We start from the raw sequence: 25,600 nt of genomic DNA on the forward strand, positions 1-25,600 counted from the left end.
TTCATGATCAGGATCCCCCGCATACGTGGTACGATAGTGGACAAGGCGTCACAACAGTATCATCAAAAAAGATGGATAACGTCACCTCCTGGGGCGGATTCGACGTTGCATTATCACATCCTTCCAGAAAAATGGTTGTCGCAGCTGACACTTGGCCAATTCAGAGTTTTGAAATTCCGCCCCGCCGAGTGGTCAACTTTCTCCCTTGACTCCTTGAGATCATTCGATCGCATGTGCGACTGCGACTCCTTTTTTTTCTTTTTTCTCCCTGTGTTTCCCCCCTGTTGTCTCTCTCCCACTCCCCAGGTACTTGGTATGTTACTGCGGTTATCTATTTGATGAATTCAGCGTTGTCTGCCTCATCAATAGTCTTTGCTTCAAGTCAAAATTCATATTTATGCACTCGCTGTACTTGGTCAGGTAATTGCCAGCCAAACAAGCCTCTAGGTGCACTTTTTGTTGCCAAGTAAATTTTCAAATTGGATGGTGTACATATCTGATCAACTCCTTGTCAATGTATTTGCATACTCGTCCGAACGATTCCAAATACAGACTATATACATTGGAAATATACCTACCTACCTAGGTGGGTAGGCAGGTACATAAGAAACATAGGTATGCAACCTTGAGGTATTATGCCTGGGTCTCATCCTGAGTCTATCCGTCACTTTTGTGTGCCATTGAATATTTACGTTTCTGGAATAGTGTACAAGCAGTGCTCTACAATCATCTCAGGAGTGGAAATGAAAGCATCTAAAAGCCTGCATACTAGGCTGCATCAAACCTAACAAAACTCTCAGTTCAGCTGTGTAACCCCATCATCTCTATGTCTGTCACTCAAGCTCACTATCATCTACCATCCCATTCTTTCCCAAACGGTGTCTCAAACTTGGGAGCATTTGTTTGGTTTTTGAACATGGCCAATGCACTTTCCATATGGTAGCTGGAGTTTTCTCCAAAGGAAGGCACCAGTGTTGCTTAGCATAGAGATGAATGTGGCCTGCCAAACAGTTGAGGTGAGTGCCTACCAAGGTATCCTTAGTTCTATAGCTTGAACCTGGCTCTCGTAGTTTAACACGGTACCTTATCTACCTACCTATTTACCTAGGTAGCCAATCTTGCAGTTACTGTATTGGAGGTATTCGAGAAGCTTGGGAGACAAGGAATCCCTCTTTGATGCAGCTGTATCTGGAGTCTGCTAACTTTAACGTTCTTGGCCCTCAAGGCCAGACCGCCGCGGCAACACTGGTGCGTGGAAGACAGCGAGGCCATTGTGGCCGGGCCAACAAGACGAAAGCAATGAACGCTGGCACGACGAGACAAAGACGGTATCAAAACATTTCGGCCCCTCAGCGCTGAAATAAGGGCTAGATCACGATATGTCGCATCTCGAAACCCAATGGTAGCAATGTCACCGTCATGCTGCCGACCGTCACCAAACTTCATCATCATACACCGATAATTCCTCTCTCGATACGGAAATCGCAACCTACTCTGGATACGCCACAAATTAAGGAGTGACAGTACTTGACACACAAGGCCTTGAATAGTGGAACAAGGGGGCTCACTTGCATTTCCTCTATGATTTTAATGGCTTTCGCCTCCTGACTGTCGTACGGCATAGAAGAAGCAGGATACAAGACGACTCGATCGGGAGATGTCAACATGCAAGACATAGCCTCCTGTGAATAACACGGCTGAAACAAGGGGTACTGCAGTTCAGCAGAGTTGGCGGCGTAAAACATCGGGACGACCTGCATTTGCCACACTCCACGAAAAAGAGCCACTGCAGCCGTAAATGAGTACGACTTGCCCACGAATCTGTCACAAAAGCAAGGTGCCATCACTAGTCGAGGAAACAACGAGATCACCAAAGCCAGAGCGTCAGGAGTATCAGGACAGACACGAGACATATCATGACAGCACATCGCCCTTTTACTGTGTGAGACCCGGAAGCGGTCGATTCTTCCTAGAAGTCAACGAGCACCTAGGAGCTGGAACCAGCCAATCAAACCTCGAGAAGAAGCACTGATACCAGTACAACTGATTGGATACCGCCTGTCTAGCTACTTAGGCACCCAGGCTTCCTAAAAAATACTCTTGGTATGTAACTTGGCCATCTGTCGGTAGCATGGACGACCCAGAAAACTCATTTCTTTTCACATTGGATATCCGGCCCCCTGCCGACTTTGATGGCCATCTCGAAGAATCCAGCTTTGATGAAATAAGGCAGATCAAACCAGGCAGAGGCGCCATCTTCGATGGTTTCCGGGGTCCATTCCCAGAAGGTCAGAGCGGCGCACCCTTCCTCCTCATCTCGCAAGCTCTTTTCGACGTTGTCGGTCTTCCAATGCCGGATGTTGTAGATGTTTAATCTCATAGCGAGCCGAAATCGTCGTACTGGTCACATTTTGCTTCCGGCTCCGAGGGCGGTGGTGGAGGAGGTGGTGGAGGAGGTGGTGGTGGCTTTGGAGGATCAGGCTCGTTCCAGTCATAATTGCTGCCACCACCTCCACCTCCTCCATTACCTCCACCACTGCCATGACTGCCGCCTTTGGCATCGAGTGGTGGACTGGGGCAAGCATCATCACCGAGGTAGTAGCACAGGTCACCGTTGCCGGCGCCGCCGCACCCCATGTACAAAAAGGCACTGGGGTCAAGAAAACTACCACCTGCAGCACTGTTTTGCTGTCGAGCAGCTAGGACGGGACGTGGACGTGGATGAGGTCCTATAGTGCCACTCATAGGGCTACTGCTCAGCTTGAGAAGCGCATGATCCACTGCTGTTTGGTTGCGGTAGTTAGGATGCCTGCGCGGTGCCTCGTGCGGCTGCGACTCATGTCCTGAGTCGACCTATACACGGTCGCGTCGTCTCTTTCTAGTAGCCGGCCGCCCGGAAGGACCGTTATACCCAGGGAAGCTGTCGCACATGTACCAGTTGAACTCTTCATCGCCCTCGCGCCGGTCAAAGCTTCCGCCTAGGGCGTGTGGGGCCCACTGTTGGCCGTTCCATATCTTTCTTCCCGGGGACGGATACTGACAGTAGGCACTGACGGTCTCGGTGGTGGCGGTCGATGTCACGGTGCCGCCAGCGCTGGTATGGTACTCAATCGTCTTGTTGATGAGCTTGTTGTCCCACCAGCGTTTGTTGGGACTTCGTTTCGGGTTTCCCGACCCGAATGGATACCCTTCAACCTGGCAGTCTATCAAGGCTCATCCGTCGAGGCTATCTGGGCTGGCGCCGGCCCTTCGGGTCGTTTGTAATGATAAAATGGGGCGTAAGGATGCTGGGCGTGAGCCAAAGCACGGTTGTATTGTGTTATTGCCGACATGCTTGTTTCAGAAGGGGATTCCAGTTGTGGTCAGGGGCGGGATTGTCAGCGTTGTTGTTTGCACGGTACGCTGGAGGGCCGTCGATGTTCGTGTGCTGCCGGCGCTGTTGGTCGTCGTGACCGTGGCAGTCCAGACGACGGCAGGTGAGGTTGTGTACGGCGGGAGGGTGAGGGTGGTCGTCCCAGAAACCTGGAATGGGGGCCAAATGATATTGCATGGCGTTGCGCACGTTACTGTAGGGCTGCCTTGGCTGTAGATTTCTGGCGCCACAAAGAGCTTGCCCCCGTAGTTGCAGGCGCCCTCTGGACATCCGGTACTGGGGTGGTTTTCTTGCAAATCAACGGCCCAGTCAATTGCGTCTGTAAAGTTCATGCCCAAGCATCGAGCTCTGCGTGCGGCCTTGGTCTGCTCCGAGGTCAGCAAGCAGGCCGTTGCATATTGGAGGCGCCTGTTTCTGTCTTAGCATGACTGCGCAGACAGTTGCCGTTGGGACATGCCGGATACACAAACTTGCTGGCTTTCCTACTTTCCCTACGCCCTTGTTAGCAGTCTTTCTCATTCCTTTGGAGCTGCGAGTCTCTTGACCATGTTCTTGATCCCCACCCCATCTGCATCTGCCATGATATTGCCGAGACCATCTTGAGCACAGGACCTTTCCTCATCACACGCTGTGCCACAGTTTCTAATGACCACGAGATGATTGTACCCGATATTGCAGCCCATCTGAGTTCTTGGCCATGAAGCCTTTACCCAGGTTATGCGTTTTACATGAGGCAGTTATAACTTGGGTGGTGGTATTGCATTTGGTGAGACAGTTTCTGACCGCTTCTGCGAGGGTTTGTTTTGCACAACGTTATGTAGAAGCGTAGTAGTGTGTATAGTGCTTGATGCTCTTGGTGTAGTATTCGTGTGCGTGATTCGCTTCGCCTTGTGAACGAGGCACAGCGGACGGTTATTTGTTTGTTATTCCCGTGCCGTGGCTTGCGAGCAGAGGGCAGCAGAGCATGCCGGGGGACGCAGGTGCCGTATCCAAGACGCTGGATAAGTTCCTAAGCAAAGGACTGCGGGCTGTTGAATTGTTTCCGCGCATATCCCTCGCGACGGCTGCTCGTCTGCCGGCGCCCCTCTCTGCGCCGGTTTGCCAGTGGGCCCAGGGGCTCTTTGTCGGCCTGCTGGCCCGGAGGCTTCAGCTGCTGGCCAAGTCAGGGGCACCAAGGTCTTGGACCGGCAGCCCCCTCACTCACGACTGGGTTCGGTGGTCCACGGTGCTTTGTGCAGCCTTGCTTTCCTATGTTGAGGACAGGCTCGGAGCTACAGCACGCTGATCCGTCCCACATCTGCGCCCGCGGCCGCGGCGTGCGTCCTGCTCGCGTGCCTCGTTCGCATCCCCCAACATTGCTTCGGGGGCATGCGCCGCTTCTCGACCACGTCCTGGGGCTTCCCGTGTTCCATCGTGTCGGCCGGCGCGCTAGGGGGCCCGACGTGGCCGATCTGGCGGCTTCGTACTTGCTGCTAGCCGCGGGCCGGATCGCGTGGGTGGCCAGGCGTGGCGACCGGCGGCTCCACCGCCGGGAGACGGGCAGATACCTCTCCGTCGTGGGTGGCGGGAAGCCTTGGATTGTGGATCGGGAGTTGGGGAGGTTGATGGGTGAGGACGACAGGTTCCTGCAGCTCGAGGTCGGGTATGTCGTGTCTTTCAGTTTCTTCTGTCATGTCCTGCCACTGGTGAGAAGGAAACACAAGTTCACTATGGACGAGATTTGACGCGAGAAGCGCATATCCAGATCGCTTTCACAATAGCACGTGGATCCTGGAGCGCCGAGACGGGCCAGAGGCCAATGCCGGCGCCTTTCGTCCATACCATCCCGTCTCTAGGTGCTACCTGGCCACCAGCTTCCGCACACATGTCGACCGCGGTCGCTCTGGGATCAGCAATGACACCGTGGCTCAGGTCATTGGGCGTGTTTCCGAGGCTGTTTGCACGCGTGGGGTCATTAGTGATGCGTCAGTGCTTGGTGTTGTGAAAGGTACGTCAAAGGGACACATGTTCTCTATTTGTCTGCTTCGCAGTCCTCTACCTCCCGGGGTGTCTTCTTCTGTTCCTTGCTGCCATCTGGGTTTCCTGGCCCTCCCCTTACTAACGCAGGTACTTCTGCTTTCTTGTACACAGGCCATGATCCCGTATGTGTGCAGTGGCGCTGGATTCCTCATGCGCTTGGACGGGGTTGGATATTGATCAAGGCGAGTATAGAACTGTATTGCAGGAGAAAGAGGTACGGGGTTGCGTTGGAGCTGCCTGAGCCAAAGTGGTTTTCTGCAGCAGACACTGCAAGGCACATAGTTCTGATTTGCTTCTTGTTTTCCCACTCGGCGAGACAGCTCTGCATACAGAGAGACCTGGTGCAATCAAGGGGGTTGGATGTACGGTGTTCGATGCTGCGAACCTGTGCGGTTGTCGTCTCAGCAATCATGACAGACCTGAACGGCGCAAGAGATACTATACTGGCGGTAGGCATGTCTGTGATTGGAATCTGGGAGACGATGCTGGAACTGGGATGTAGACCTCTTGCACTCCCTTCCTCACCCTAGCACCGAGCACGTCGTAAGTGTACCGATCCAAATGCTCCAGGTCCGGCACATTTCCTGGGACCGGTCGGGCTGGCGTGGTCTGGGCCTCCTCGGCTTGCCGGACGAGCCAGGCCAGGGCTTCGTGGTTGCAGGACTCGACGCGCGTGCGGAAGGGTGATAGCGCCGCTGATAGCTCTTGTCTCATCGGGGAGCGGTCCATGCTGTTGAGGGGTTGTATATGTTGGCGATTAGACGAGGGTGAGTTTTGACGAGGGGGGAGTTGTGGTCTGGAGTTGGTGGTGAATGGAAGAATGTACTAAAATGCCGTCTCAGGTCCCTAATAGCTATTTTATGTCTGTCAGATATTATAGTGTAAAGGTTGTCAAACTTGGTGGCAGCAATGCAGGCAGTGAGTTGTTCAAGTATAGATGCGCAGTGCGACGATGATCTACCCGGATAAATTATCTCGCTGTTACGTGCCAGAAACTTCCACTGCAGCCAGCGTTGTGTGCTAGAAACAGTGCGATAAGACTCAGCTTCATGCCGATCCGTAAGAAAAGGCAAGAAAAGAATGATCCAACAGTGTCAGAGTTGGTTAGCTACGGTTTCCTCACTGCTATTCCCATCTCAGGCTGGCACACGGAGTCTTTTCATGCACAATTTCTTTGCAGCCGACGTTGAAATCACCAATCCACAGCTGGTTGCCATTTATGCGGGCAAGTTTGACGCCCATTTGTAGAGTAGATAATGCTCTATTACTTGGGATCTGCGCTTTGTTGGCCGTGCCACTTTTGGGAGTTGACAATGATAAAGCGGCAGTTCAGACCTACAGTGAAAGGCCTTGATTACATAAGAATAAGGCAGCGAGCGACAAGAACCAGCTATCAAGCTTTATTAAGAGTTGGTTGAATCCCCTGAGCACATACACATAGCCCGCTGCTAGCCCACAGAGTCCCTGTCACTGGCGAATCCCCCTGATTTCTCCCTCCCATCCCGCCCCAAGCAGCCGCTTCTCTTCAAACGACGCCTTCTGGCCCATGAGGTCGTACTTGACACGCTTCTACCCGTACTTGTTTGTCAGGTCCATCCCATCCAGTCGACCATCTTCGACGTCCAACTTTACAAACATGGAGTCCCTTAGCACGGTCGAGGCGTATCCGAGAAGCTCAGGCACCCAGACGGCGGTCGTGTTGATGCTATCTACAGTCCGTGTGTCGGGGTCCACGCTTCCCGTCGTAGCTATGGTGTATGTTTGCTCGAGTTCTTCGGTGAGAGGTTGAAGTAAGATTGGATCCTGTTGTCTGCCAGGTACCGTTGGGGACCGGCTCTAGCGAGTGGCTCCAAGTACCTTCGTCGAGAAACTCGTTGGAAAACGTCATCTTGTTTGCAGTGCCGAGCTCCTCGGTCTCACTCCTTGCAACCTCGTGCCCAACATCCGCAGCATAGACTGCGCGCCCAGGGGAGAAAAACGCACAGAGAAGCACAAGCACGATGTGAAGCCATCCAAACGGCAAGGTGTAGATGGAAAGCGCGGCGCCGCCCACGGTTCGGCTGGCCAGAAGATGCCTCGGAGATCGGAGCCGCGCGCCCGTCTCGAGTCTCCAGCGACTGTGAGTGTCATCAGTTGCCCGACAACCATCGCGAACACGATTGGGAAAATGGCAGCGAGCTGTGTTGACCTTTCCATCAGCGTCAGTCTAGCACAATGATTTGTGTGTGTGTGTGTGTGTGTGTGTGTGTGTGTGTGTGTGTGTGTGTGTTATGACTGGTGGCGCGGAGACCCCTGGGAGCTCCTTCCCTTTTTGTCACTTACAACAGTTGTAGCTTCCATTACCGCGCCGTGGGGTCTGTGCTGGTGCCTTGGATCCGGATGACAGCAACGGCAAAAGCCAGAAAACAGAGCGGCCCCAAGATTCCCGTAACTTTGGCCGGCATTGTCAATGCGTTGATCTTCTGGCGCTGGAATCCCGTCCTGCGTCCGTTTGAACTTGCGTCTCCCAGCCGGGGTAATGCTCTCGCTGGGACGAGGCTCCGTTATCCCGCAAACCCGCCGGTGTCTCCGAGTTTCGCCGAGGAGAGGCTACATGAGATTCGTTGCTGGCAGATGATGCACTTGACGCTGTGGCTCTCGAGCCTCGAGCAGTGGGACCGCGCTGCCGGCAGGTTGACGAGGAGTTGGATCCGGCAGGCGTGGCCCGGCCCAGTTGTCGTCTGCAAGCCGAGGCCCTCTTGCGAGTGCGGGATCAGCTCTGGTTCGTGGGATCTGGGGGTTGGTTGTAGCTCGTGCGTCTGAAGCAGACGCTCGTGGGAGGTTTCGGGGCGGCATAGAAAGGCGATGGTCGTGGGGTCGAGGATAGGATGGGCAAAAAGGAAGTGATAATCTTTGCAGCAGATGGCGGCTGAGGTAGTGGTGGGAGAGACTTTGAGCCATGTTTGCTTGTCTCTTGGGTAGTTTCTCGTCTTTTCTATATCCAGTAGTTGCAGGGTTAGAATCAAGCTTCATGAGCAGGCAAAAACGCCTGGCCCCCCCGAAAAGATGGGCAGTGTTGCCTTGGTCAGGTGCGAACCGTACATATATCTACCAGTCAATTCAGAATATTGCTCCAACCTGCGACAAGCCTGGCTGATATCCAGCTGCGATCGCAATGGCCATGCAGGCGTGTTGACACAGAACACCGAAGAAAGACGTCTTGACTGCGTTCAGCCATTGCAGCCATGCAGTCCATCTGCATCAGCAGCCCGCTCTTCGCAGCCATTCATGGAAGACGGTTTGGCACTGAAATGACGTAGCCAGAGAGCGCAACCCAGCTCAGACGCCCGACTTGGGCCGAGTAAAATGGTGATGATATGCAACGAGAAGAAAAAAAAAGGCAGAATCACAGGATGAGGTTACTATAATGTAGTGGAAAGAAGAAATGCGTCCATCTAGCCAGCTCATGAGCCATTTCGTTTGAGATTCAACCGTTCGGGATTTGTATGGTTGGCCACGTCCCTAAACCTAGCAAAGCTGTCTGTACTGGGGCGGAGGTGTTCAAGATACTCAGCCACTGAAACTCCCTCGCAACACCGCACGAGTTCCAAAGCATTTGATGGGACCAAAGCTAGCAACAGGCAGTCATCGAGCAGTAGAAATGCATCTCTGCAACGTTGTCCAAGCCTGCGAGGCATTGCCCTGCTTGAAGTCTCCAAAGTGCCTGCTTCGTACCAATGATTGCCTACTCGTCCGAGACGGTATCCTAGTGACTGGGTCCATCGATACCCTCGGCACCAATCTACGTGACAACACGGTGTTGTAGCCAACCAAAGCTAGAGCTGTGCGACGGCTCGAGTCAAAGAACAGCGAGTGATATTCATCCATGGATCAAAATCTAGCCCAAGGTATTGCTGTTGTTCCCGTGCTCTGAAAGACCCCTAACGCCAATCGTTCAGTGTTTTACCAGTAACTAGCAGCAATGTGACAGACTCATGTTGGTCAGGTGTAGTACCCCCCTCTTTTACTCCTTAATCGTCCTTCTCTATTCCATGGCCATTCCCCTCCCTCCAACCATCTATCTGTGTAGCACGAAAAAAGTCGCCCCGGCTATTGCCATCTTAGTCCTCGAGGCTGTTGACGCAAGCCCACTCGCCCTTGAGGTTCTCCTTCCACAGCGTGACCTTGTTGTCGCCCGAGCTGACGGCCAGGACGTTGCCGCTCAGCGACCAGCTGACGCGCCAGACCGTGGTGTCAAACTCCTTGAGCACGCGCGACTGCCAGACGCCCGGGTTGGACGAGTCGCTGGTCCAGATGCGGACGGTGCGGTCCTGGGACGCGCTGGCGATGTAGCTCTTCTGCAGGACGGTGGGGCTCCAGTCGACGTCGAGGACCCAGTCGGTGTGGCCCGAGAGCACGCCGCCCTCCTCGCAGCGGTACTGGGCCGACGCGGCGTCCCACGACCAGATCTTGAGCGTGTTGTCGCTGCCGCCCGTGACGAAGCGGCGCTGGGCCGCCGGCGTGGCGTTGGTGCTGATGATGCTGCCGGGGGCCGTCGAGGGCGCCCACGAGACCGAGTTGACGCCCTGGCCGTGCGCGAGGAAAGTTTGGTGGTCAAACGAGTTGTCCTTGAACTCGAGCACCGAGACGTGGCCGTCCGAAGAGGCGCAGGCCAAGAGGCATCCCGACTCGTGCGGGGACCACGACACGATGTTGACCGAGGCCTTGTGGAGAGCAAAGTCAAAGATCTTCTGCCACGCGCCTCCCTGCTCGCGCCAGATGAACACCTTGCCGTCGTAGCCTGAAGAGGCGAGGATGTTGCCGTACTTGGGGTGGGCCCAGGCAACGCACCATACGGCTCCTTCGTGTCTGTAGTTTGAGGACCGAGTTAGTTAGCCATGTGTAAACTTGAGCATGTGGAGGGCAGTATAGTATCCATAGACAAAAGCATCTTGTTTGCTGCCTTTCCGCCATAGATCTGAGCGCAAACTCACCCCTTCAGTGTCTCCGTTAATCTGTGTGTCTCGCCCTCCACCTCAAAGATCTTGATGGTCCTGTCAGACGAGCATGTTGCTAACCGCCTGCCGTAGTAGTCGAGAACTGCGTCGTGCTATAGTTGGTCGCTATTAGTGACGAGATCATGGGTGCAGGCTCGCTGCTTGCTGCTCTCTGCGCTTTGGGGTAATGGCATCTCACAATCATGTCATCGTGACCCGAGTTTGCTATGACTTGCGTCGCCTGTACCAATGACTTGTTAGTTCTTGCTTCCCAGTGAAAAGAAAGTCCTCATTCTTGTGTTCTAGCGTGCCTGCTTGCGAGTCTTCATTGCGTTTTTCTGCCTATTCATTGCTGAGTTTTGGCCCTGTCCGAAAGTTGTCCCAGACCAAGAACGAATGCGCTCGCACGTCTTCATTGTGCTTGTAGTTCGTGTTGTAGTATTTGCACTCTTCTGAGTGTGCCTCACTCGAGACTCTTTTTGGTGTTGCGCAAGCGTCAGATCCGCACTAGTTCTAGAGGTGTTCGCTGGAAACCACTTGTATAGGCTTTGTGTTGAGATCTTGTGACACTCTAGCCACCTTGCAGTCAGTTCCCCAAGCACTTGCTTCAGTTGTCGTATGTGTTGCTGCCTCGCCCAAGCAACTTTCGAGTCTTTGTTGCCGTCTTGCAAGGTTTTGGGGGGCAAACTCAAGTGTGAGTCTCGAGCCAAGCACGTTGACGTTGAGGAGACTCCAAGGCTGGGGAGCACTTGGCGTCCAGATCTTTGTAGAGTATCAGTGTGTGCAGGTTTGGCCGTGTATGGTTCCCTTCTTGTAGTGGTTGCCCCGAATGAAGGTCGTAAAATTATACCGCCCGCTCTTTCCGAGGGTTTGCCATCTTTTGTGAGAACAGTCCTTGTTGCTCGCTCCACCACTTTGTGTACCCGTCTTGTGATGGTGAGATTTTGTAGCCTTCTTCACGCCTGATCCACGTCTTCTTGCAGCTTCTTTGGTCTTTGGTAGAGCTTCCTCGATATTTGAGTCCCTCCCAGCTTCGTGCCATTTTTGGTGGAAACCGGTGTTGTTGTTTGTTCTACCACTTCGTTTAACACTTCTTGTGATGATGGGGGATCTCACGGCCTCCTTCACACCTGATCCCACGTCTTCTTGCAGCTTCTTTGGTCTTTGGAAGAGCTTGCTCGTTACTCCAAGCTCTCTCCTAGGTTCTTGCCATCTCGTTGGGAAACTTTGTTGTTGTTCGTTCCATCACTTCATTCAACACTTCTCGTGGAATCGAGGCATCTTGTGACCTAGGTCCTTCACACCCGCCCACACGCCTTTTTGCGGTATCTTTTGTAGAGCTTCTCGCTCGGCATTCCAAGCTCGTCAAAGGTTCTTGCCATCTTTGGTGAGAAGGTTTGATGTTTTTGGTCGTATCACTTTGCGGATATCTCTTGACAGCAAGGCGACTGACAGTAAAGCACCTTGTAGCATCCTTGATACCCTCTCTCACGTCTTCTTGCCGTCTCTTTTGCAAAGCTTCCTCGGTGTTTCAAGCTCTCTCTTCTCTCGGAGACCAGTCTCGTCACACGCTCTCGATCTCGGCCTGGTATGTACCGCATCTACCTCGACCACTTTGCGTTGCTTTTCTCTTCTCCCCTCCGGTCCTTTCCATGTGGTTGGCGACGCATTTGGCAGGAACGACTTGTTTGTCCTCGGCTCCGCATCGCTTTTCCTACTATCGCCAAGCTTCATCGAAACCTGGCTCTGAAGCCATCTTGGCGACACTGTATCCAACTTGAACGGCTTTCTGACAGATTCGTCGACTTTCTCTTCCTTTCTTGTAGGGCCGGGCCGTATCCTTCCTTGTTCGGAACAGCTTCCCGGGTCGCACTTGCTACATCTGTTCTTTCGGCACGAGGCTATCGCAACAATCTTTGCCTGGAAGTCAGGTCAGTTTCCCGCCCGCCCGAAAATTCTTCAAGGATCTGAATGGTTACACGAACCTTCTGGCGAGTTTCTTGAGATGGTAGCCCTGAGAACTTCCTCTATGCAAGTCTCTCGTATCGAGTGGCGATGGCTTCAAGCTTGACCAGCAGACCGACACTCCCCACCACCCAATAGTCGTTTTTCAGCCGAGTCACTTGAGTCGCAATCTTCCAGCTTTGAGCTCGACGGTTCTTCTTTATCGTGGCGGCGCCATGTCCCCATAACCAACGTCGAATAGGCCATGATGATCGCTGCTTATACTCCTTTGCAGCAGACCTGCACATCGAGAAGATGGCATCGTTTCCATCTGCGTATACTGGATAGCCATATACCCATATCTTGGCGAGAAACCATACTCATTGCAGCAGGCCTCCATCGGTAAGATACTATAGTTTTTTTCGCGCTGCTTCGACTCGATGGCCGTATACCGGCATCTTGGGAGTATATCATAGTCCATCTCCATCGCTGAGAGGTCGGTAGTCTTTAACGGTTGGCCCTGTCATCAAGCTTTTGCCCCTGATGGCGCAACTCGGAAACAACTACCGAATTGCTCTTCATCGCGCAGCTTTCTTGAAGATTCATCGCGAGCCTATTGCGCCCCTGAACCCCTTGCACGAGCTTTTGAACCAAGGTACAAGCCTCACCCCTTCACAAGGTCGCAGGAACGCCCCAAGTTGCAGTGCGAAATGAAATCCGACACTTGCCAGGAACTCGACGACAACTTCTGCAGACACCTTCAGACGTGAGCTAACAGTTGTGCAACCAACATAGGCGCATCCGTCATAGCCTCCCTCGACCAACCAGTTGCATGCGAAAAAGCATATAGCATACGCAGCTGGTTAAACAGCCTTGCAGCTCGACATGTCAGAGTATAAACCTCCAAGGACCATGCGCAATGCCCCACTGAAAGACCTCGAAGTATACACCTCCAGCAGCCAGAATGCGCAATCTATCACTGAAAGACCTTGGGAACATGCGCCTCAAACAAATACTGTGCAAAGTCCCTCACTCGAAGAACTCTCACATTATAAGCCTCCAGCAAGCACTATGCGCGGTCTCTCGCTGGAAGACTTCTTGGCCCCGAATCTTCCAACACGGACTGTGCGCAGGCTTTTGCTGAAAGAGACACCCCTCTCTGCTAGGGGATACCCCTTTTCATCCCCACAAGTCTGCGAGCTGGCGCCGTTTGTAGGACAGGTCTCTCAGGGGTACGCCCCTGATCATGGACATCGAGGGAAGCAAACAACCTTGAAGCCCAATACCACTGAGACGCGCGTGCAAGGCCACACAGGTAGGCAGTAAGAAGAGCTTGGAGCTTTGCAGCTACACCCTGAGCAGTGTGCACAAGATCTTTCGTCGCAACCAGGTACACAACTCAAACGGGGCTTCGACTCGGCACTCAAACATGGCGTCTACAGCTTTGCAGTCCGACATACTCATGTGCATCCATCTCAGACCTTGCAAGGAGTACACCTTTGCGCCAAGGGTAGCTCCAGGCCTGGAACCTGTATAGTCCTAATCGAGGAAACTTCGCTCGAAGACGGTATGATTCCCATCCTTTCCTCCCACAGATATCCCTCATAACAGAGTGTATTATGGTTCCTCCTCTTTAAGCAATGGACTTTCCGCAGCGGGCATCGAATAAGCATCAATCGGTCAAGACGCACCATGGTGGGTTCTGTTTTTATTTCGTTGGAATCGTCGTTCGCTCGGCGGTTCGTTCGGAGTAAGTTATCGGGATCGTGGAATCGTCTAGTGGGTGCTGCGATGCGCGCAAAAAATGACAAGCTCGTGGAGTTGGAATTGTCGCTAACAAAAGCCAGATGTTCTAATTCCAGACTAGGAAGATAGGTTCATGATCGCGAAACTGCAGGTACACCCAAGTTCAACAAGGCCAAGCAGTCTGTCAAGTACAATAGGGAAGGCGGTGAGACAATCAGTACAACAGCTACGTTGCTTGATTGAGACTTCAACGGCTGACACGACTACGGATACCTTTGCGGGCTGCAGAAGCAGGGAGGTACCTTGAGGCCCCGCCTACCCATGCGGCTCATGGTGGTCTCGCACGTATATTGAGTGACTTACAAGGGAAGGTACCTACCGGGGTGCAATGTGGCTACTGCTGCTGTACTAGAACTAATGTGGGACATTCTGCTGCCTTAGGTTCGCGCTACATTACGATGGATACGGTGCCACACCAAGACAAGATCATAACCCAGTCCGCCTAGGAGCAGCTGACTAAGAAGAAGTCTGTGTGGACAAAGTGTGTGTGCCTCGGCAAATGTGAGTGTGTCAGTTGAATCGGCGCCACGCCGAGTCCGCGTGGCGTCGGCTTCTAACGTGGGAAGGTTGTCAGGCGTCTTGTTACATTGTTTCCAAAGACAAAAACAAAAGAACAAACACGACACATTCTTGTAGTGTTTCGGTAAACGAGCGTTGAGAAGTTTGGACTATACGCACAACAACTAAGAGTCGGCTTTTCTGCGACAAGAAGTCTTCGCACGCATTCTGCTTTGCAGGGGCGCAAGTAAACCCCTGCCGGGCCTCACGTGTTAAGCACGTGCAGACAAAGTGCCAGGCGAATATCAAAGACGAGAGTCAGGGGGGGTTATAAGTGGTATAAGGCGCAACTTGGACGGGGACGACCAAGACGAACACAACTACTCGGTCGAGATATTGCGCCTTGAGAGTCGCTTCATCGGCTTTTTTGGAATCTTGGGTTAGGAGTCGGTGTTGTCCAAGGCTGGGCCAACCTTGGACCAGGGTTTGGGCGGAAGCCTGGGGGTGGTCAACTCTAGGGGATGGACTTTGAGTGAGCCCGTCAACCGCAAGTTGGACGACCGACCTGGCCAATTTCGTGCCTTCCTCTTTGAGAATTTCCAACTGGCCAGCCAATCTCCCCAAGCACGTCCGTCGCCTCTTTTCGGACCACTGGTGACGTCTTGATCTACGGCATCTGGCTCTGACTGGCTGGAGAACGAGAACCTCTCCGGCCTAGAAACCACAGCAACGGACTAGAAGCATCTATTGTCTTGCTATTGTCCTGCTATTGAGGCTTTGGAACGACTCCACCAGCTGCAAACTTCTCCCTTTTGGGAAGTGATTCCAAAATCTATAAAAATCCCCCCTTTCCCCCCGTCTCCTGGCTTTTCACACGTCTACTATCCTCTCATCAGTCACCAAAACTTTTACGTTCCAACGTCTGTTCGTTCAAACCAAACAAGACTCCAGCAATTACTGCTCGTTTGCCAAAGACTACTTGGACATATCCCTTGCGCTCGCCTAGCAACAGCATATCGACACCTACTACTACCTAGACTTCGCCTCATACCACCGTCCGGACTAGAGATCTCGCCACGACCGTGGTTACTACATCGCTCACGACCATCTGTAAGTTCTTTTTCACATTTGTCTTTTTTTTTCTTTCTTGCCCCTTTCTTGCTTTGGTTTGGTACCAAGCCTAGATGGTGTTTACATCACCCCCTACCATACTATTCAAGGCACGAACAGTAACTCTAACACATGCTGGTCGCAGTCGCCGACAGTAAACAAGAGCTTCAAGGACCGTGCAACGACCTTGAAGAAGCAGCAAACATGTCCGGCCAGGACAGCATGTGCGGGGGTGCAAACCCCCTGAAGTCCTTCCAGGACCAGGTTGGCAGAGATCGCTCTCTGCACCAGGACCGTGCCGTAAACAACGGCACCCCATCTACCGTAAGTTTGACACTTTTTCTTTTTCTTTCCATCTCTTGTACTGCCAAGTCTCTAAACAGGTCCTGGTTGGTTTCCAGAGCTTCCGGTCGGGCTTTGGCCAGACCACGACCAACGGCGACCAAGAGTTCGCCAACTTCCAGGCCGGCATGGCCAACCTCCCCTCCCTCCCCGGCATGCCCGCGCATATCAACGGTCCCATGATGGGACACGCGTCTACATTTGCTGCCCTCGGCCCGCGCCAGCAGCCCGCCCCCGCCGCCGCCAACGTCGCGGCCGTCAGCCCCAACTGGGCTGAAGAGTTCCGCCAGCTCCAGGCCAACATGGCTCACGCTGCCCCTGCCCCCGCCCCGGCACATGGAATCATGTCCGGCCCTGCCCCTCCCCATGGTATCATGTCTGCCCCTGCCCCTGCCATGGGATTTAACACGGCTGCACGGTTCAACCCAATGTTCCAGCAGCACATGGCCATGGTCCCCGCCCAGGCCCACGCCACCGTCCCCGCCACCGCCGCCGCCGAGGAGGCCGAGCATCCCCTAGTCAAGGATGCATTCGAGGCGCAGTTCGCACAAGTCGAGGCCAATCAGGAGGCAGTGGACCACCTGCAGCGTCACGAGAGCTCGTTCGAGGACGAGATGGGCCAGTGGATGCAAGAGCAAGAGCACGGCCCACCCATGACCGCCGAGGAGCAAGAGGCTGCCATCGAGCAGTTCCACGAGGAGCGCATGACGAGGATCGCCGACGAGCAAGACAGGCTCGAGAACATGAACGACGAAGACGTCAACGCCCTGGCCGACGACATGGCCAAGACGCACGTCGACGACCTGCGCCGCACCGCCGGAGAGATTGTCGGCCGCCTGGGAGACGCGCCCCAGTACCAGCAATCGACCTTTCTGACCCTCATGCGCAACATCATGGACGGCAACGTGACCGTCGACGAGGCCCAAGAGGGCTTCGTCACCACCAATGACCGCCAGCCGTACACGGGCCACCTCGAGGACGCTGCGTCCGAGGACAAGCAGGACAAGAACTGAAGGTCGGACGGAGACGTCCCAACCGATGTGGTGAGGACTATCAGGAGGACGTCGTCTTGCTGTGAGTAAAAAATAAAAAAAAATAAAAACTTGCTCAACAACAGAACGGAGACATGCCATGATTCCCCTGTACATAGAAAAACCACACACACACACACACACACACACACAAGCACCAACAACCCTCAGTACGCTTTGATACCCCAAAAGAGGACAAGCACCTGCCTAGTCTATTACATACAATGCATACATGCCGCGTTGGCGGCCACCCATTAGTTGTCCGACCCGTTCCTTGACAGTGAAGTGTTTTTTGAATCCCACCGCGCCACCAGCCCTTTTTTTACGTGACACTGCATAAGTAGTGCAAGGTCCCCTCCTGCAGCTATCCTCTCTGGTGGCAAGGCCGCCTGGCTCCCTTGGTCGTGCTTCTTGTCCTCCCGGCGTTGGAGTGCCACATTGTGCGGCCTGCTATAGGGCTTAGTGTGTACCTGGAGCTTTGTGCGTGTCCGACGTCTGCTCTATGCATGGACGTTCTGTATGCTCAAGGAAGCGTATAGAGACAAATGGTTCGTGACCCTATGGCTGCCTTGTTTATTTAGCTCTACAAAGTAGTCACGTCATTGTGTTTTGGTATTCGACAATCACCAGCCGTGCGTCCCCCCAATCGTCTCCATGGATGATAGCATATATACCCTCTCAGTTAGGGATCATCACTCCGCACAAGACTCTCAACTAACAACCCTCCCATTCCTTCCCTACGTTTGACAGCCGCCCAAGAACTGCGAGACCTTGCCGAGGAGGCCATCGGCCTGGCAAAATTCGACTCGCCTCTGCCTTCGCCGGCGGCTCGGCCGCCCATCTCCTAGGGTCCCGTGTACGGTGGTCCCGAGAGACTAGGCCCATCCCTTGTTCAGCCCCTGGCCAACCGTTTTGGGCAATGCATACCTGCGGCGCGTTTGCCTTTTTGGGGATCTGGATTCGTTTGTCAGAGCGTGGCACGCGCCTACAAGTGGTCCGTGGTGCTTAAGTAATAAAATGATTTATTACTTAAGCTTGTATATGTAGCGGTTCGTTTGTATATAGGATAGACTTGTTGGAAGAGTTTGGTATGGATTCACATGTTATGCAGTGAATGTTTTCGTCCCAACGTTGTCCCTGTTGGCAATGGAGAGCTATTGCTCTTGTTTGTCGAGCCCGAGATGCAACGTGCCTTTGGGTATATGTATACTAGACTTTCCTAATCCATATGTCCCCTCGTTGAAACTGAAACTGCCCTCTCCCGTATTGTAGAAGCCCTAGAGGCTTGAAGCAATTAAACCGTATAATAAGGCAGGCCTTCAGTGTCCTCGGACTAGATTAAGGGGACGACCTGCCAAAGACCCTGCACCCGTACAAGTCCCAGCTCCCTGCCGTTTCTTATTACGATATAGCCCACAATACACCCATGTTGCCTCGCCGTCCTACACTGCTCGAGATTGCCGATACTCTCAAGACCTTGCAGGGCTTGGAAGCGCGGCTAACGCAGGACCTCGTCTCGGGTTTATTCTTATTCAGTCATGGACGATGCAGGCCACGCTCGCTGGCGTCCATCAGCCTCAGGAGGTCCCGGCCGCAGTAGTCGTCCATCTCTTGGCCGTCTCTGCCCAGCAGGACTGGCTTGAGGTCGTCAAAGGAGTTGCGCAGGCTCTTGGTGTTTTGCAGCGCCAAGGGCGACGTGCACAGCCATCGGATGCCGAATTGGCCTGACTGGCGTTCTGGGTCGTGGTTTTGTCTTTCTTTTATATTCCTGCACTGATGTTAAGAAACTAGTATCCAGAACTGGCTGTGTTTGCGTACAAGGGTTAAATATATGCAGCAAGGGGCGACTCACGATTCCATGTCCCGCGGTGGTGCGCCGACAATACGAGCCTTGTGTTGCAGGTCAGTATTCGTCTGCCGTGGTCTAAAGCGCTGTCGGACAAGGGGAGCTGAAAGGAGTGTTTGCCTACGTAGCCTTGGAAGCTGCCCGAATCGCTGGCAGAAAAGAACAAGATGGTATGCTTGGTGCTTCTATAGGCGTGTGCGAGAGCCCTGCCGTTGTCGAATGAGGTTTTCCAGATATTCTTTATGCTTTTTTGTTAGTGCTTTCTTGGTTTCTGCGCGAGATGCTGGAGGCTACTGACGGTTTTCATAGCCCTGATGATATTCTCCTTGTGCGACTTTATGATAAAGAACCTGGTATCTGCCGGGAATTGTCAACATCTAGAACTAGTCTGGGCTTTTTGCAGGCATCACATAGAGCCCGTAAGCAACATTGCAAAAAACATATACCGGTTCCCGAAAAAGAAATCCACTGACCTCCTTTAACGCCGGGATTAAAGGCCACTGCAGCACGACAAGAGACGAGCGGGCTCCGCGGCTTGGTATCGCGGTTTCTGTCATCTCTGTATTCTCTATAGTCCCTGTGGCCTGGCTGGCGAGCTCGGGATGGCGTGCTTTTGGTTGTCGATCGTGATACAGGACTATCGGTGGTGGCTCGTCGAGACTTGTGGCTTCCAGATCGTCCTCGGGGGCTCGATGAGCGATGGCGCCGGGCACAGCGGCCGCGGTCGCTTTTCTTGGACGGCTGTTGATTTGCCGCTCGATCTCGGAGGCTGCCTCCCCTGGTCTCTGCCAAAGTTGCCCGCTGGATGTCTGTGGACTGCTTGCTCTTGCATGACAAAGCCGCTTGGCTGCTGCCTGGGCCGCCCTGCTCCGGTCTGCAAACTGGCGGGCAGTCGGCGTCAGGACCGGGCCTTGTTCCCATACCGGCCTCTTTGGACCCTTGAGAGGCGCTGGCCAGAGCCACTCCAGCTTCTTGGTGATCCTGCTGGGGCCTGGCCAGCCCCTGCTCCATCTTGGCCAGCTGCTTCCATCGGGCCAAGGCGTCGGTGCGCTTCGCCTTGTCGTAGAAGCCCGTGTGCCGGAGCCACATGATGACGTCCTGCTCCAGGTCTCCGTCTGTGGCCACCGGTGGGATCCTGACGGCCGTGGCGCCTTCGGTCTCCTCGGTCTTGTCGCTGGGCTCGATGGCGGGCATTGCTTTGTCCGTTTCCCGCCTGCCGCACTCCCCGTTGCAGAACATTTGGACTTGGCCTCTGTGGGTGTGCCTTGGGCCTTTGGGGGCGTTATCCAAGATTTCGTCTGGGATGTGCGTGCGCCCCTCGGGTGATGCTGGGCAGTAGACTGGGATCGAGTATGTTGACAAGGGCGATTCCTTGATTGTCCTAGGAGTAGTGGGAAGTGTCGAAGCTGGTTTCTCAGTCTCGGTATCGTCCTGGGGTCCGGTCAGTTTGGATGGATTCTTGAGGTTGTCGTCTTGATCTTGGGACTTGAGGATATCATTTATCAGATCCTGGACTTCTTGTTGTACTGGTTGGGGCTTGGTAGATGGTTGCTGCTCAGCTGCGTTGTTCACGCTCTGCCTGAGTGCCCTGCTTTGCTTGACTTTCTCCTTGAGCTCGCGAGCCAGAGTACTCATTTCTAGCTGTGTTCGTAGAGATACAGTAAGCATATATTTATGAAGCGAGACAGGCAACCTATCGTCTTTGGACGTGAGTGACAGAAGGGAATTCATCCAGAGATGATGATGGCTCTAGGGAGATATTGTAAAGGGGCTTTGGGTTGGAGTGAAGATTTTCTGTCAAACACTTCTAGGGGAGCGGACGAGATCTTAACTCCATGCTCAGGGGAAGACGAGAGTTGTGTTCTGTCAGTTGTCACTCACCCTGGACAAATTCTGATCTGCATTCTCAAAAGATGGTACAGTTTCTTGCTGGTTGGAAAGTTCGCCGTAGTTCTCTCCCCCCTCGACAATGTCTTCTTGATCAGGATTCATGCTTGGCTCCGTAGCTTGCTCCATGGATAGCTGCTGACAAGATGACTGATCTCGAGGCTCGGTCTGCATGAATTCGGTGGGGAAATAAATAGGAAAGGCGTTGAAGTTGGAGCCATCGTAGGCGTCGAATCCCCAAAACAGATTGGGCCACATTTTGGCAGCTTGGCCGAGGTATCGATGTAGATATGAGCTTTAAAAGAGTGCAGTGGGGTGTGGTGATGTTAAGACTTTTTGGGGGCAACTGGATCCAGGCAGGTTCTGGAAAGACTAACAAGTGCCACAGGCCTGTAAAAAGAGCAATTCTGAGGACCAAACAGGCCGATAAAGCAGTCACAGATAGGGGCTACATTGTCAAGGCAAGGCTCAGACCCTAATTTCCTTTCGTTTTGTCTTTTTTTTTCGTTTTGCTTCGTCCACACTGCCATGAGTGGGCATCAGACAACAATCGATATCCACGATTTATGATCAAACCAAAAAGGATTACACATTTAGTCACCGCTTCATATTTTTGTTTTTATCTGCATTCTTTGTTCCCATCACAACGGTCCCTTTCAGCTGGTTCTCGTGCCTCAGGCTGGTGGGAGAAAGGACGAAAACAAGACTGCTTGGATGCCAGCGTACATGATCATAAAGGTCACAACCCCCTTCCCGAAGCCGCCGGCCTTTTTGTCCCCAGCAAGACGTTGTGCTAACCACCAATACCAGACAGCATATCCTGAAGAAAGACGGGTGATGATCTGAACGTGGTAGCTCGTCAGGGCCGTCACGGCAAGAATGATCTGTGCTGCAGCAAGACTCTTGACCAGATCGGCCATGTCACCTTTGGCAGTGATTTTGACACCTTCGGCGGATTCTCCAGACGATGCAGTAGCCATTTCCCACCCTGATCTAGTCAGAATATACAGCATCGGGGCTGCGAGCAAGAACAGGGGAGCGTTGGAGATGGTCCAATATTGGAAAAGGCCGGTGCCCCTGGTACATGTCAGTCATCATCATCTTTATCATCTTCATCATCTTTATCATCTTCATCTTTATCATCTTCATCATCATCACCACTTCACCGCACAAACAAACGAAAAAAAGCCCAAACTGACCAGTATCTGCGCTGCACAAACGAGTATATGCTAGGAATAGTCTGGCTGCACCACTCTGGACGACTCAGGCCCTCCGCCAACGAGTCGCCGCAGTACCGGGTGTACGCGACCGCCTGCGGCCAGACGGACCCGGCAGCGATGCAGAGGCCCGCGACGCCGAGGACGACGACGCGCCTCAGACCGGCCAGCGACGGGGCAGACAGGAAGCGCAGGCAGTCGCGGCAAAACGCATACGCAAACGGCACGCCGTTGAGCAGGCCGTTGGTGCGAAACGTGGTGGCGCGGCCGAGCAGGAACCCCGACACGATCACGGCGCCGTCCTTTTTCAGGCCGCCCCCGTACGCGGCGGCGTCAGGGCTCTGGCTCACGGCAAACAGGTACAGCCCGAAAAAGGACAGGTAGGAGAAGCCGGCCTCGGCGTACGGGGCCGAGAGGAACAGGCCGGCGGGCGAGAGCACGTGCAGGCACGCGGCCACGAGGGCCTGGCGCTGGTCGCCCAGCACGAGGGCGCCGAGCCAGAAGAGCGCTAGCGAGGATAGGAGGTGAGACACGTGCGCGACCATGACGCCCACGACCGCAATAGCCTCGAGCCCGCCGTCACGGAGCAGGCCAACAGAGTTGAGTCCTGAGAGGAAACCCATCACATTTTGCAATGGTCAGCCGATGATTCCAAGAATGCTTTCAGGGGGGGTGCGACAAATCAATCCAGGGGTGGCTTGGCTTATACAGCTAGCTCCAGCTACGTGTATGTGGGTAGTAGTGGCATGGGACGGGACAAAACCATGAATAACACCGACAGACACAGACAAAACAAAAAAAAAACATACCTCGAAGCGCTCGCGTAATTATGCGTGGCAGCCCCTCGCCAAAAGCCCACTCCTGCTCAAAGACGTAGCCGCGCTGCGCCTGCTGCACGAAATAAACGGCATCCCAGCTCGACAGCCTCGCCAGGAACATGGATGACGACGAGTTGGAGGCCGGCGCCAGCAGCAGGCTTGCCGACGTGTCATATGCGGGGCCGACCAGCGCGCTCCCAGCCGCGACAAGCACGAGCATGCCCTTCCATAGCGCAAACAGACGAACAATCGTCCACAGTGGCGACGGGCCGGCGATTGTTGCAATCATAGTCTCGTGCGCTACTTGTCTCTTGTCTTTTTTTTTTTTTTCCTCCTCCTTTAATTTTGTTTCAAGGGCCTTGCACACAGCTAAGCTACGTAGTAGCCAGATTAAAAAAAAATCAGCTGTCAACAAGCTTGCCTACAAAAATAGAAAGAGCGGAACTCGCTCGTCTGATGTTGGTCAAGTCAAGAAACGGGTTCAATCCCGAACGTGGCCTCCGAACCCAAGTCTCAGCTGGCTTGTCGATCCATGAAACCTTTTTTTTTCTCTCTCTCTCTCTCTTTGTGTTCAGTAACTGGTTTGCGGAAAGTGTCTTGCGCTAGCTTCAATGCCGTCAAATCCGTATACTTGCCAACTGACCATCAGTCTCAATCGGCACAAGTTCGGTAGCGAGCCGTTGATAGAGTGTCGACTACGTAGTTGAGTTTGGCCAACTTTTTTTCTTTTCAGGTGTAGAAACACTTGGCTGTTCGCCTCGGCTCGCATCATCGCAATCCGGCGGGCCTGCTACAAAACCTCCTTTCCCGTTTCACAGCTGCTGACCAGGGCTAGCCTTGAACCTCGAGGGCTCGGTCTGCCCCAGCGCTCTCTACTACCTATGGTAAAAAGTCCGCCGGCAAAGCCCCACTTGACAATTTCCAAGGTTGTTATGCATTGCAGGCCACAAGGAACCCGCTTGCCCGTTCCGTACCTTAATCGGTGGGGAAAACAGAGACTGAGTACGGATATACGGGTATGCTTATCAACTTTTTTTTTTTTTTCCCGCTGATGACGATGCATAAAAGCTGAATGCTAATTACCAAAGGAAACGTCAAAAGTCAATGTAAGCAAGATTCTTAAGAGTATTGGGTTTGTGGTGGTTTGATGATGACGATTAGGTAGACGTCCTGATATTATTCTATTCTTATTTTTTATTTTTTTTGTTATTTCCTCAACGCCCGTTGGCGCTTCGTAAGCGCTGGGTTCATGATCCGCGTTAGGATGGAGCATCAAAAAAAGGGGATCGAGTCAGCTGTAGATCGAATGGAATGCAATTGTTTTGATGAGATCAGGGGCCAAACCAGCAATGCAATGCAGCGTGCCGACAAACAGTAAAAAAAAAGTGGCGCCGAGTATTGTGCAGGAAAAACACGACTGACACGTCCAAACGGCTGCCAGACCGAAAATCGGATCCCGCGGATTATTGATCACAAGCTAAATATATTGCAAAGATAACCAACAGTAATTAAGTAGTATACCATATCAGTAGTAGTATGAATGGACCGGAGATGATAAGGACGGGTTAGGTGACTTTGGTGTCATTTGATGCAGGTACAACGAGCGAGCATTGAGCACATGCTATGTCCTGGCGATCGCCATGTCGTCACAGTCTGGATGAATTCAGTCATCCAATTCAATACCTTGGCTTGCTACGGTAGACTGGTAGGTGCCTCCCGTTATTTTATTACCGTGCATGGTACGTAAATGTTGGCGGGGTATTGGGGGTGGGTTTTCTACAAAGCAATTTTGTGTTGTTTTATTGTTGCTATCATGTGTTTGTTTATCTCGAATGGCGAGCGATCCAGCCGAATTTTTATCTAGTCAAAACGTATCCAATGTATTCTCCCAGCTATCTACCGAAACTACCTACCTAATTACCTGTAGTCTGATATAAACCAGTGGACTGCGGACAATGCAAGTGCAGGCCGCATACAAGTTTTTACCGCCGTTTGACTGTCACCGCAATTGCAATGATAACCTAAAAAGACCAATTCTAATAATGGCTTGCTTACTGATGAATCGAAACAAAAGGCGTCATCTCTGGTTGGTCATAGATTTATCCATGGTCCGAACAAATACCGGGCTACCATGTGTCCAAGGTTTTGCCAAGATTGAATACTAGAACTAGAACTAGAATAGTATCGCTCTCGAGTTTGAACCTTTGTTGCATACGACCACGTGCATGTTGGGATGTACACATCTATCATCTGGACCGAGGCTTTTGTGTTTGACTAGTCAAGTTAGTATATGGGTGCCGCCACCCCAGACCCCTTAACTGGGATGTCTTGTGTTGTTGACCTAAGAAAAGAAGCAACTAAATTACTACCACGGTACGGAGTATATACGGTAGTACTGGGAATGTGGCTCGATCGGGTAGCTGCAATAGGTTGGCATAGTGTTTGCACAGTAGTATAGTCGAAGCCTTTTCTCCTTGGAATTATACTGTAGTCTAGTCTAGCTGAGTTAGAGTTGGCTGTTGATCTCCTCTCTTGGCATCCAAATGTGGGTATAATTGGTAGCAAATAATGGACTATATGTACGGAGTAGGTGGATTGGGAATACATCCCGAGGGCGAACCAAAGGGCAACAAAGGCAGAAGAAGATCAGAATTTTGGGGTCATACGATACTGTAGATAATGGATACGTGGTAGGTAAGGTAGGTAGTAATCTAGGAAAGAATATCGCGGACC

General features: G+C 52.9%; 8 protein-coding genes across 8 annotated transcripts; 4 read left to right on the top strand and 4 right to left on the bottom strand.

Annotated features, from left to right (window-relative positions):
• Positions 1-116: 116 nt before the first annotated feature.
• Positions 117-6,285, top strand: MGG_17400 (uncharacterized protein). The gene is made up of 6 exons (XM_003718325.1): positions 117-615; positions 706-4,549; positions 4,632-5,015; positions 5,134-5,360; positions 5,504-5,514; positions 5,963-6,285. The coding sequence occupies exons 2-6, from the start codon at positions 4,338-4,340 to the stop codon at positions 6,077-6,079; spliced, it is 951 nt and encodes a 316-aa protein (XP_003718373.1). The 5' UTR covers positions 117-615; positions 706-4,337; the 3' UTR covers positions 6,080-6,285.
• Positions 6,286-7,028: 743 nt separating this feature from the next.
• Positions 7,029-8,194, top strand: MGG_17401 (uncharacterized protein; the record flags this gene model as incomplete). Its single annotated transcript, XM_003718326.1, has 4 exons — positions 7,029-7,147; positions 7,292-7,511; positions 7,592-7,623; positions 7,726-8,194. The coding sequence occupies 4 exons, from the start codon at positions 7,029-7,031 to the stop codon at positions 8,192-8,194; spliced, it is 840 nt and encodes a 279-aa protein (XP_003718374.1).
• Positions 8,195-9,492: 1,298 nt separating this feature from the next.
• MGG_14666 (protein transporter SEC13) lies at positions 9,493-10,573 on the bottom strand (the record flags this gene model as incomplete). Its single annotated transcript, XM_003718327.1, has 3 exons — positions 9,493-10,240; positions 10,366-10,481; positions 10,568-10,573. The coding sequence occupies 3 exons, from the start codon at positions 10,571-10,573 to the stop codon at positions 9,493-9,495; spliced, it is 870 nt and encodes a 289-aa protein (XP_003718375.1).
• A 569-nt stretch (positions 10,574-11,142) lies between these two features.
• Positions 11,143-12,579, bottom strand: MGG_14667 (uncharacterized protein; the record flags this gene model as incomplete). The annotated part of the gene is made up of 3 exons (XM_003718328.1): positions 11,143-11,593; positions 11,861-12,244; positions 12,449-12,579. 3 exons carry the CDS (start codon positions 12,577-12,579, stop codon positions 11,143-11,145), a joined length of 966 nt encoding a protein of 321 aa, XP_003718376.1.
• Positions 12,580-13,197: 618 nt separating this feature from the next.
• Positions 13,198-14,301, top strand: MGG_17402 (uncharacterized protein; the record flags this gene model as incomplete). Its single annotated transcript, XM_003718329.1, has 3 exons — positions 13,198-13,627; positions 13,850-13,879; positions 14,210-14,301. The coding sequence occupies 3 exons, from the start codon at positions 13,198-13,200 to the stop codon at positions 14,299-14,301; spliced, it is 552 nt and encodes a 183-aa protein (XP_003718377.1).
• Positions 14,302-14,533: 232 nt separating this feature from the next.
• MGG_00638 (uncharacterized protein) lies at positions 14,534-17,250 on the top strand. Its single transcript, XM_003718330.1, has 3 exons — positions 14,534-15,726; positions 15,872-16,050; positions 16,128-17,250. The coding sequence occupies exons 2-3, from the start codon at positions 15,931-15,933 to the stop codon at positions 17,079-17,081; spliced, it is 1,074 nt and encodes a 357-aa protein (XP_003718378.1). The 5' UTR covers positions 14,534-15,726; positions 15,872-15,930; the 3' UTR covers positions 17,082-17,250.
• Positions 17,251-18,635: 1,385 nt separating this feature from the next.
• MGG_00637 (uncharacterized protein) lies at positions 18,636-21,090 on the bottom strand (the record flags this gene model as incomplete). The annotated part of the gene is made up of 4 exons (XM_003718331.1): positions 18,636-18,867; positions 18,952-19,048; positions 19,419-20,586; positions 20,827-21,090. The coding sequence occupies 4 exons, from the start codon at positions 21,088-21,090 to the stop codon at positions 18,636-18,638; spliced, it is 1,761 nt and encodes a 586-aa protein (XP_003718379.1).
• Positions 21,091-21,400: 310 nt separating this feature from the next.
• Positions 21,401-23,677, bottom strand: MGG_00636 (GPI mannosyltransferase 2). Its single transcript, XM_003718332.1, has 3 exons — positions 22,859-23,677; positions 22,032-22,656; positions 21,401-21,909 (listed from the first exon to the last, which is right to left on the bottom strand). Exons 1-3 carry the CDS (start codon positions 23,154-23,156, stop codon positions 21,507-21,509), a joined length of 1,326 nt encoding a protein of 441 aa, XP_003718380.1. The 5' UTR covers positions 23,157-23,677; the 3' UTR covers positions 21,401-21,506.
• Between the last annotated feature and the right edge of the window lie 1,923 nt (positions 23,678-25,600).

The sequence above is a fragment of the Pyricularia oryzae genome, chromosome 5 (genome assembly GCF_000002495.2).
Source record: "Pyricularia oryzae 70-15 chromosome 5, whole genome shotgun sequence".
Classification (NCBI taxonomy): domain Eukaryota; kingdom Fungi; phylum Ascomycota; class Sordariomycetes; order Magnaporthales; family Pyriculariaceae; genus Pyricularia; species Pyricularia oryzae.